Source organism: Malaya genurostris, chromosome 2, assembly GCF_030247185.1.
Source record: "Malaya genurostris strain Urasoe2022 chromosome 2, Malgen_1.1, whole genome shotgun sequence".
NCBI lineage: Eukaryota > Metazoa > Arthropoda > Insecta > Diptera > Culicidae > Malaya > Malaya genurostris.
Window position 1 is genome coordinate 123,162,344 of NC_080571.1, and position 12,174 is coordinate 123,174,517.

The window sequence follows — 12,174 nt, forward strand, 5'->3', positions numbered from 1 at the left end:
TATCAGTTTCCGAGTTATAATGTTTCGAAGAAACAGCATGCCTTTTTCGAATATCAGTTTTGGATCAAATCGATACCATCTTTTGAGGAAAGTTATAATTTAGGAATTATACAAAGTTTCCAACAAATCAGAGCTGTTGTTAATTTCTAGAATTCCAGATTTCAACTTTCGTGGATTTGGTTAAATTGAATATATCGTATAATAACAGGTTGGCTAAATCTGCACATTCCTAAATGAGACAGCCTTTGTAATTTAGTCCTACCTACCGTGGTTGTAAAATAAACGACGCGACTGATGGCTGGAGAAAATGATTCACCAGACCACTCTCAAATTATGCCAATAATTCAGCAAACACCGGAATCTGCGATCAACTCGGAAATATAAATTTCGCTTCTCTTCATATTGCAAAGTAAACCGGAAATTCTGGTTTGTGGCAAATTAAGCGCACATAGAGTCCCTTATAGCAGTTTTCCGCTTGAAACTTCAACCAAAACAGAGGGAAAAGGGATTGTCTCGCGTGACTGAGAACAGCTGCCGTTTGTGAGCCCGGAGAGAGCACTCATTTTCCGACTTTTCTGTTTCTGCTTTACATCGCCGCCCAGTTTCATCGCCGGTTCTCTCTGAGTGACACGGTTGGGTTCCACCGTCAGAACGGAACCAGCTGTCCACAGTGGTGTGTGAAGGCTCCAGCTGCAATGTTATCCTAGATTCAGTTACAATACAGAGTTCGTCTGGAACGCAGCGTTCTGGACCATTCGCGGTAAATATACTGGAACAAGGACCAAGTGACTAAGTGCGCTTGTGGTATTTTGTGACCTCACAGATGATAAACGTTTGTGCTGCTGAGTGGAACACTTTGTGCTAGAAATTCAAAGCTGGATTAAGGATTAAGATTTAATACATTCATTCGAAATATTTGGCTGACTAGTGCTTTTTGTGAAAGACTGGAGAGGAGTGTTTGTGTTTTATTCTCGCTTCATCTTCTTGAATGGAATTTGATTCCACATTAGGTGGTGCAGCATGTTTGCATAGTGGCGCGAGTGACAAACTTCAATTTGATTGATGAGCTTTTGATGTTCCTGGTATACTTACCTGGTACTAAACCAGAACAGTGTACCGATTTCTTCGGTGTCGCCGGCTGCCGTTTGCAATTACAAATTGCGGTAATAGATCATTTGCACTTGGCCAGATAGGACTCGACGATCTCAGTGGGAAGCATGTGCACAGGAAGTGCTAAGCAATAAAATTTTTAATAAAACCGTTTTCCGTGTGGTCCTCACAAAGGAATGCATGGTTGAGGCATGAAGTGATTCATAGAGCGATAAAGTGTGGAAAAATGAGAAGAATAATTGCAAACCGATGATTAATGGAGGTCTTGTTTTTTTACGATCAATAGTGTCTGTTTGCACATAAATTCATTGATAAGAATAACAACGATGGCGATGTAGAGCGAGCGAGAATGATAAATTGGAAAATTAAAAGCTTGTAGTGAGTTAGTGAGTCTTGCAAGGATTAACCAGCGAGCGTCGGTTGAAATGGCCATACTTTCAGAAGGATACAGTGCCTGACCGGAAAAATGGAATCACGGATTATCAGCAGTCTTTTGGGATTATTTATTATTCTGCCCTACATTACTAGCGATGATTTAGGTAAATTAAATAAATTTTTTTTTGATACAAATGGATGAACTGTCTACTAAAATATTTAACATTGAATATTTAATTTTTTTTCACAGTTTTTCTTCCAATGATTATGCTGAACGTTATAGCCATTCAAAATATACTTTGCTTAAGTGCCTATTGTGCACCCTTTTACGAACAGTGCGTTGGATTTTTTTTCATATTCTATTCATTCATAGCTATGAAAAGTTTTCCACAATTCCAAAGTTCTTTCGCAAAAAGTTTTATACGCCAACATGAGTCAATTTTGAATCTTTCGTCTTCGTATGCTCTTCGGACGTGTAAGTAGACTATAACAATAAAGTTTAAGCGAGGATTATAGACGTCGTCCTCGCACATACAATGAGCACTTTTGTACATCGTCTAGCACACCTGGAACAAAGCGTTTTGCTGTCGTCCATAGGCGTTAATGTGTCCCATTCGTGCATTTTTAATGTTTGTAAATACAATAAACAATCCATTGTTGCAAGCCATTTCGTGTTACACTTCTACGATTTATGGTCGCTTGAGAACCCACTAAAAAATTAATTAATAAAAATTTGTCACCAAACAGTTCTCAATGCATTTTTTTAAAGCGATATATCTCGGTGCCATTGCTAGCTGTCGTAAAACGCGTATCACAATTAAAAAAACATTCGTAAATTTCATCTGAATTTCGTAACGAAGACTAATTACCATGTCCGATTCGCAGTGAATATTCGGTTTGTTTTTTTTTTTTATTCAAGAATATAATGTTTAAGGCACACTGCTTAAGCTCTAAGATGCCAAGGGCTTTTACTAATTTTAATTTACGACTAACTTAAAACTAGGGTTGTATCATTGAGTAATGTCATATTTGGGTCGCAATGGTTGACTTTGGCAGATCCAGCCTTCAGCTGGTGATCGGCAGTGGCCGGTGAATTGAATATTTCATGAGAGTCTTCCATATGGCGTTGGTGAATTTTCATGTTGGCCGCATTCTTCGGTCCGTGTGGGTCCGCGGGAAACACCCCCAGGCTACGAAGGCCCGACGGGTGGCCCACAAGCTGGTCATCGACTGGAGCGGTCTTCCGCAGGCGGTGATGGTGATGTTACGGAAGAGAATGAAAAAAGTAAATATTGTGGGAAACGGGGTAAAAAGGGGGTGTGGGAACAAAATGTTTGGAAACGACGAAGATCTAATTAGTTGCCATCGAGATGGAGAAGAAACAGGGAAGGGGGAACGAAAAAGTTAGTGACAAAAAAAAGATCTTGTTAGCTCCAATGAAGATGGTGAACAGGGACTGGGATCGAGAGAATCGGGCGGATGTTAGTGTCGAACCTGTAGGTGGAGATTATACTTTCTGAGTGAGATGTAACAGATTACACTTGCATATTAATGTGTTTAAGGTACTGGTATATGAGAAGCATATATGAACTATCCCGACTCGCCAACACATCCCGAACCGGAACCTCAGGCGGTCTACATCGGGCCCTGACGGATTCCAGTAGCTTCGATCTGGCGTCGCGATACACTACGCACGACCACACGACATGCTCGATGTCCTGATAACCGTCGCCACAGGTGCAGAGCCCGCTCTCCACGATCCCGATACGCCGCAGATGTGCGTTGAATGTATAGTGATTTGACATGAGCCGTGACATAACGCGAATGAAATCACGACTCACGTTCATCCCCTTGAACCACGGTTTCGTTGATACCTTAGGAATAATGGAGTGTAGCCATCGTCCCAGTTCGTCATTCGTCCATGAAGTTTGCCAACTTTCGAGAGTTTTCTGACGAGAAATACTGAAAAATTCATTGAAGCAGATTGGTCTTTCATAAATATCACCTTCTAATGCGCCCACCTTAGCCAATGAGTCTGCCTTTTCATTGCCCGGAATGGAACAATGCGAAGGGACCCAGACTAACGATATTGAATAAGACCGTTCAGATAAAGTTCTCAAGTGTTCCCGTATTTTCCCCAGAAAATAAGGGGGGTACTTTCCTGGCTTCATTGCCCGGAGAGCTTCTATTGAGCTTAGACTGTCCGTGACAATGAAGTAATGGTCTTTGGGCGAGGTTTCAATGATCTCGAGGGTGTACTGAATAGCAGCTAATTCTGCGACGTAAACTGAAGCCGGATCACTGAGTTTGTACGAAGCGGTGATGTTTTGATTGAAGATACCGAAGCCTGTGGACTCGTTGATGTTTGATCCGTCAGTGTAAAACACCTTTTCACAGTTGACTGTTCTAAATTTATTATAAAAAATATTTGGGGCCACTTGAGGGCGCACGTGATCCGGAATTCCACGAATCTCTTCTCTCATGGAAGTATCGAAAAACACAGTAGAATCAGAAGTATCCAACAAATGAGCACGGTTGGAAACAAACGAAGAAGGATTAATATTCTGAGCCATGTAATCAAAATAAAAGGACATAAAACGGGTTTGAGAATTGAGCTCAACTAACCTTTCGAAATTTTCAATCACCAGAGGATTCAAAATGTCGCATCGAATGAGTAAACGATATGAGAGATCCCAGAACCGGTTTTTCAATGGAAGAACGCCCGCCAGCACTTCGAGGCTCATCGTATGAGTCGATTGCATGCAACCCAAGGCAATACGCAAACAACGATACTGAATTCTTTCCAGCTTGATGAAATGAGTGTTTGCCGCGGATCGGAAGCAAAAGCATCCGTATTCCATCACGGACAATATCGTTGTTTGGTACAGCCTGATCAGGTCTCCTGGATGGGCACCCCACCACGATCCGGTTATTGTACGAAGAAAGTTGATTCTTTGTTGGCATTTTCGTTTCATATACCTAATGTGACATCCCCATGTGCCTTTGGAGTCGAACCAGACCCCGAGATATTTAAATGTGAAGACCTGAGCTATGTTTTCACCCCCTAGTTGAAGCTGTAGTTGTGCTGGTTCTCGCTTCCTTGAAAATACAACCAGCTCAGTTTTCTCCGTAGAGAACTCGATACCCATTTGAAGAGCCCATGTGGATAAGTTGGCAAGAGTATCTTGTAACGGCCCTTGCAGATCGCCAGCTTTGGGTCCTATAATAGACACAACGCTGTCATCGGCAAGTTGTCTTAGCGTGCAAGATGTGTTGATACATTTATCGATGTCGTTTACGTAAAAATTGTATAAAAGGGGGCTTAAGCATGAGCCCTGAGGAAGACCCATGTAACTGAATCGTATTGTCGACAAATCACCATGCGCGAAATACATATGTTTCTCAGACAATAGATTATGTAAAAAGTTGTTCAAAACTGGCGAAAGACCATGCTGATGCAGCTTCTCAGATAGGATGTTTATGGAAACTGAGTCAAAAGCCCCCTTGATGTCTAGGAAAACTGACGCCATTTGTTCCTTACGAGCAAATGCCATTTGAATTTCGGTTGAGAGCAACGCCAAACAATCGTTCGTTCCTTTGCCTCTGCGGGAACCAAATTGTGTATCTGAAAGTAAGCCATTAGTTTCGACCCAATTGTCTAGACGGAAGAGAATCATTTTTTCGAACAATTTCCGGATACAGGGAAGCATAGCAATCGGCCGATACGAATTGTGATCGGTGGCTGATTTTCCTGGTTTTTGAATGGCGATCACTTTCACTTGTCTCCAGTCATGTGGAACAATGTTGCCCTCAAGGAACTTATTGAATAAACTCAACAAGCGCCTTTTGGCGGGGTCAGGCAGATTTTTCAACAAGTTGAATTTTATTCTGTCTAATCCCGGGGCTTTATTGTTACATGACAAGAGTGCAAGTGAGAGCTCTACCATCGAAAACGGTGTTTCGTTTGTACTTGGTGTCGCGGCGCGGGTGATCTTCTGTTCCGGAACAGAGTCTGGGCATACTTTTTTAGCGAAATCGAATATCCTATTCGGTTTGTGTTATTTGTTGCATTTTGGTGCCCTAGAGCAATGACTTCGAGAATTTATGAATGCGGGATGCTGCACCAGCTACGATTTTACGTTTCGTGAGCTCAAACTTTGTTTTTCGTGTGAAATGGATACGCAAATCAAAATATTTCGTATGATTTTAATTTAGATTGATAGATATTCATTCGAAGTATTCTAGGCCATATTTATGGTACAGTAATTCCTGAAATTAGTAACAAGTCATCAAATGTTTCACGTTTTCCGATTTGACTAAGCTTATGAACGAGACTTTAATGTAGCAAACCATGTTGTTTTGCTTGGTGAATAAGACCAACTGAACTCAAGACTATTTTTTGAAAAGTGCGAATAAACTTTTGTAAAGACTGTCCCAGAAAGTATGGACGCACTTTGATTTTGCTGTAAATAATTCACTAGTGTTAGATGTTTAAATTTTTTTCGATATACTGATAATATTAGACTACAACAGAATATTATTCTCAACATTTGCTACTGAGCCATTGTAGACTAGCTGGCGCACCTTCTTGCGAACGTTCCTCATTAAATTCCATACAGACTTCTTGGCGACAAGTTTTGACACTTTTTCCAATCTTTTTGGAACTGTTGAATGGTTTCGGCTGCCGAGACATGTTTCCTAAGATGTGCCTTCATCAATGCCCAAAATTCCTTAATTGGTCGAAGTTGTGGACAATTTGGTGGATTCATTCTACCGTTGATCTCGAGTAGTGGCAAGAAGCAAGATCTGGCCAAAAGATAACAGGATCCTTGTGGCTTCGAATCATGGGTATAAGTCGTTATATTTCGCTGTTTATTGAAGCAGTGGTGATAAAGGGATTCGAAATCTTACCGCAGCTACAAATTGCTTACCAGACCATAGCTTTCTTACCAAATTTTTCGACTTCAATCGATGTCTCGGACTGATTTAACACTTCCCTTTACGCACCGTATAATATTGTGGTCCCGGCAAAGATTTGTAATCGAGTTTCACGTAGGTTTCGTCGTCCATGCACGGAACGACCGAAATTAGCTCTGCGCCTAATTCGTATTACTGTTTTTGAATTAGTTGATTTTAACAACAAAATTTCCAAAATAACTATAAAATTAGTTAAAATTTAGAATTTACTGTGCTGAAAAAAACTCTTATTTTTAGAGAAAGTGTTTAGTTGGCGAATATTTTGGACACAAACCAGCAATATTTCAATCCAACACGAAATTCTCATTGACAACTAATTTCTTTATTAAAATCAGAAACTTTGATTCTATTTATCTATCACCGTCATTACTGAAGGACAGCAGTGTCAAAGCAAAACAATCCATTAAAAAGCTAAAAGGGACAGTCTTGTTTAAACTGCTCGCAAATTGTTTAGATGTTTTTCGCATGTGCTACGATATATCCCTATATAATTTTCTAAACCGATATGTAAAAATGACGTAAACTGTTAGTGGAAAGTGTATTTATTCAGAATTTGTGCGCAGTTAAAGCGATTGTGGGTAATAATGTTTTTACGCGAAACAGTGAAGTGAGTTTCGAATGTTGCACTCTAATTGTACACGTCAAATGATGTTTTTTTGTATCTTCTCATTCCGGGCTACGCCGTCCGGTGTACTACTTGTATTCGGTTTTTGTTTTCCGAGTGCTCAAAGTTTTCAATGAGAGAGTCGATTTCGCGAAGTCGAAAGAAGAAAACAGCGATTTAGAAGTAAAATTTTCAAAAAGAAGTTTATGTTTCGCTTATGTCTTTTTCTCCAATACAACATCGTATTTATACCTGCAAATATAGAAAAGATAGCCGCGACTGAAATTTTTTTCGGTAGTAGTGTGCCATCTAGTGGCTAGTAGTTATTAACGTGTTAACGAGCGCCATATAGCTGCTAATTGCAGAAACCAATTCAACCATTTATGTTGGTTGAAAACAACGTTTTATTTCTCTAATTCAACTAAAAAATTAGTTGAATGGATATGAAGCGTGCCTTAGCTAAGAAATGACAGCACGTTTAATTGGTGAATTCAACTAAAAAAATAGCCATTTCAACAAATATTTTATTATTATTAAGAAAATTAGAATTAAAAAATCTAAATTAGCAAAAGTAAGATTTTTTTAGTTGTCTCAAAAAATAACTAACTAAAATCAGAAAATCAACTAATTTTTTCGCCAAAATGCTAATTTCGGTCTTTCCGTGTGATTATGCAATTCAAATTTCCAGCAAGAATCGTATTGTACAGCTTTCAAACCCTCGGTCTGATCGATGCTTCTTGTTTCTGACTATGTTTTGGTTGTTTCTGCTTTTTATAGGTTCGAAGATTCAAACGTTCTTTAGCACTAAGAACATTTGACTTCGAAGTGCCCAATTTTTTGGCCACATCCCGAACTGAAACCTCCTTCTTGTGCTCGAACGCCTTCAGTATACGTTTATCCAACTGAGGGTTAGCAGGACCTTTTTTTCGCCCCTTTTTTTGTTTATCCTCAAAGGGGTTATCCTCCTGATTGCATTTCGCACGGTTTTTTCACTTACTCCTTCCATTTTTGCTATCTTTCTCAGTGACAGTCCGCGTTCTGTGCACCATTTGTACACAATTTTTCGACGTTGTTCTGCTTAAAGTCCACGCAACAAACGAAACGAATCAATGAAAACGAATAAACAACTGCACAGGCGTTTAAGAAAAAAATAGGAAATCAATCGTGCCCTCCAAAAACCTTTCCACAAGAATAAAAACCCTAATTAAATTAAAGTCCAATATCGGTTCTCACAGCAACAATTTTTTGTTGTTTTTTTATTTGGAATTTTGGAAAAACGTTCAATTTTTTCAGTGTACACTGCTATGTAAAAATTTGCACTCACATCTATGTTCATTTTTCAATCTTTCCCAGACAGCTCAATGCAACAGATTTGTTGACAATGATGTATAATAAATGAGTTATAAACATTAACCTTCGATATTTTTGGATTTTTTTTTTGAAGAAAAACAAAAAAAAATTATCACGTCTTTTCACATCAATACGTTGGTTTCGATTTGATTTTGGCCTCACTAACTCTGAAGAACACTCTTTCCACCAATCATTCGACTCTTTCTGGTCGCAATTTCCGCACCTCTGTATCGAGCTTATCTCATAAAAATTCGGTAGGATTTGCATCTGACGATTGTGGTGGCCGTTCCATGAATTTGAGAGCGGTGCAGCTTTTTTTGATCTTAAACAGTTTGTTTAATGTTTTGATGTATGTGTGAGGTCGTTATCTTGCTTAAAGTTTTTCTCATTTTTTTCTCGTTTTTCCATCGATTTTTACCAAGATGTCGAAACCAGCGTAGCAGAAACACCTCTTCACCAGCACACTGCCATCGCCACATTTAACTGTTGGCTTGATACATTTGGGAGGATATTTTTCATTAGATTTTCTGCGAAAGTACGTTCTCTGTTTGTCACCAGTTCCCATTGTTCAATGCATTGGTTTTTGTGTTTGTTTTGCTCATTTGATTCGTTTACAAACGTTAACTAATGACATTTGATAAAATATCGAAAAAGAACTTATTTCCTTACAACTAATAAATTAAAAATCAAAAGTTCAAGAATCATTCATTAAATGTCTTGCCATCAAAAGACGAATATCAAACTGTCTGAAGAAATTGAAAAAAATGACGAATAAAAGTTTGAGTTGGGTCACAAATGGCGACTTTACAGCCATGCCATGTAAAGGGTGATTTTTTAAGAGCTTGAGAACTTTTTTAAACAATAAAACGCATAAAATTTGCAAAATCTCATCGGTTCTTTATTTTAAACGTTAGATTGGTACATGACATTTACTTTTTGAAGATAATTTCATTTAAATGTTGACCGCGGCTGCGTCTTAGGTGGTCCATTCGGAAAATCCGCTTTTTTATCGACAAATTTTGTTCAGCGATGAGGCTCATTTCTGGTTGAATGGCTACGTAAATAAGCAAAATTGCCGCATTTGCAGTGAAGAGCAACCAGAAGCCGTTCAAGAACTGCCCATGCATCCCGAAAAATGCACTGTTTGGTGTGGTTTGTACGCTGGTGGAATCATTGGACCGTATTTTTTCAAAGATGCTGTTGGACGCAACGTTACAGTGAATGGCGATCGCTATCGTTCGATGCTAACAAACTTTTTGTTGCCAAAAATGGAAGAACTGAACTTGGTTGACATGTGGTTTCAACAAGATGGCGCTACATGCCACACAGCTCGCGATTCTATGGCCATTTTGAGGGAAAACTTCGGAGAACAATTCATCTCAAGAAATGGACCGGTAAGTTGGCCACCAAGATCATGCGATTTGACGCCTTTAGACTATTTTTTGTGGGGCTACGTCAAGTCTAAAGTCTACAGAAATAAGCCAGTAACTATTCCAGCTTTGGAAGACAACATTTCCGAAGAAATTCGGGCTATACCGACCGAAATGCTCGAAAAAGTTGCCCAAAATTGGACTTTCCGAATGGACCACCTAAGACGCAGCCGCGGTCAACATTTAAATGAAATTATCTTCAAAAAGTAAATGTCATGTACCAATCTAACGTTTAAAATAAAGAACCGATGAGATTTTGCAAATTTTATGCGTTTTATTGTTTAAAAAAGTTCTCAAGCTCTTAAAAAATCACCCTTTAGAAGGAAGGTGGGGAACTTTAGAACTAGTTTACAAACTAAAACAAGTAAACCAAGATTTCCCATTGCACGGATATACTGACAGCATTTTGAGTGAGAAATGGGTGTACCTTTTCCAGTACCTTAGGTTTTAGTTTTGGTGAAATGTGCAGTCGATTTTATACATAGGGCTGAAATTGAATTGATTGAAAAAGTATTTATTTTAATTCAATCATCATGCGTGAAATTTTCGAGAAATGATTTTCTTGAAAAGATTCGTTATCACTAAAAACAGTCTGTACCGAAAAATCTAATGAAGATACGAAAATTCGCCCAAGACATGAAACGTGCGTCTTTTCCTTAGCTTTCAAATAAGCCATCCCAGGAAGCAATTGTATTGTTTATTCAATGAAAACAGTTTAATGTTCATAAACAAATAGAAAATTTCAAAGTTCAGTTTAATTTTTTTTTGTTGTTGAAAAATGTAGCTTTAGGGGTTCGACTCAATCATGGCAAAGGTTTAGAGTGAAAAGATTAATACTTTCGGATTTGAGGAGAAACAAACTTTTGTTATGATTATAAATACTTTTTGAACGCACTTGGCGATGATATATTAAAATTAGCTTAAGAATTCTAGATAGTGTTTCACAATTATTAGTCTATTTTTCAAATTTAAATGTTTTGATGAGAGAGTTTCAAAACTGCATTTTTAATGTCATTATGATCGGTGGTGTCTCGTACACAAACCTGCAATTTTTTTAACCTCATTGGTTCCTTCCCAGAATATGTTTTAAAGGTGGTTAAGACTTGGGAATGGTCACTAAGCTCATTGAATATTGTGTAACTTTGAATCAAAATCAAATTTAGTCGTCGTCAAGTTCGGACGTGTTTTTCATTCGCTCCCAGTGCCGCGCGCGAAATATTATTTATTGTTTATTTTAACTGTTTTTAGTTGTGTAATCAACATGAGTTGTGAAATTTGTGCACTGGATACCTCCGTCGACACAATCATGTGGACATGCGTTGGCTGCCCTCGAAAATTTCACGCGGCTTGCATCGGTGTTACCATTCAGCGCGGTTCTCTCAGGAAGAGAGACAAAAAAGCAGATATTAATTCTTATGTGCTGCCATGTTGCGAGGTATGTCAAGAATTACTACAAGTAAAGATGCATTATAGCAGCCTTGTTGAGCAACAAAAACTGCTGGAGAAGCAACTTCAGGCCAACACGGAAGTGCTGCATAAGTTTGCTTTTCAACAGGAGAAGCCAACTGTAATACATGAGGCGATTGACGGACTAGAAGTCTTACTCACTACCATAAAAAATGAACTGATCGCACTAAATAAAAATAGCAGTTTGCCGGGAAGTGTGACAAGTATTAAAAATCACATGACTGCACTGCTAGATACAGCTTTAAAGTCGCTGTATCATCATCATCGTCACCAGACTCATGCCCCAGTTTGGATGACGAATTGAACTGTAAAAAACACGACTATTCTGTATGGCGTTTATTAGGCCCCAAAAAAATATGGAAAGCTGATTGGAGTGAGTACGACGCACGCCAATCTAGGTTCCAACGTGAGCAAAATGAGGCTGACAAGTCAAGAAGGCGCAAAAAGCGAAATTCAAGAAAAAATTACAATAACAGTATCAATATTCTTTCAACGCATCATTCATCTACAAAACGATATTGTAATAACATTATTAGTCACAACATGAATAATAATTGCAATAACTATAATAACAACAACTACAACAACAGCCGAAATAATCTTCCACCTGATAGAATGCTTCTTGCTGCAGCTAAGGATCGATTTTCGGGACCACCAACAAATTACAGACCTACAATTAATTTTCAAAGAGGACTGACGATTAATCCTTATCGAGAGCATAACCTGCAACTAACGATGCCGAATCAAATGTCTGCTGAATGTTCGTCTACTGATACGTGCGTGGCGTGTCGTGCTCAACATTCGTGTTTTCGGCAATTTTGACGCATTACCCAGAAGAAGAGAATAATGACAATATTATCA

The 12,174-nt window shown here is 38.7% G+C and overlaps 1 protein-coding gene across 1 annotated transcript in view; it reads left to right on the plus strand.

Annotated features, from left to right (window-relative positions):
- Positions 1 to 705: 705 nt before the first annotated feature.
- The window catches only part of LOC131428068 (uncharacterized), a 75,150-nt gene continuing 63,681 nt past the window's right edge, over positions 706 to 12,174 (plus strand). Inside the window, exons 1-2 of the mRNA XM_058591718.1 lie at positions 706 to 760; positions 1,397 to 1,649. Coding sequence (XP_058447701.1) covers positions 1,577 to 1,649 — 73 coding nt within the window. The 5' untranslated portion in view covers positions 706 to 760; positions 1,397 to 1,576. The remainder of the gene's footprint in view (positions 761 to 1,396; positions 1,650 to 12,174) is intronic.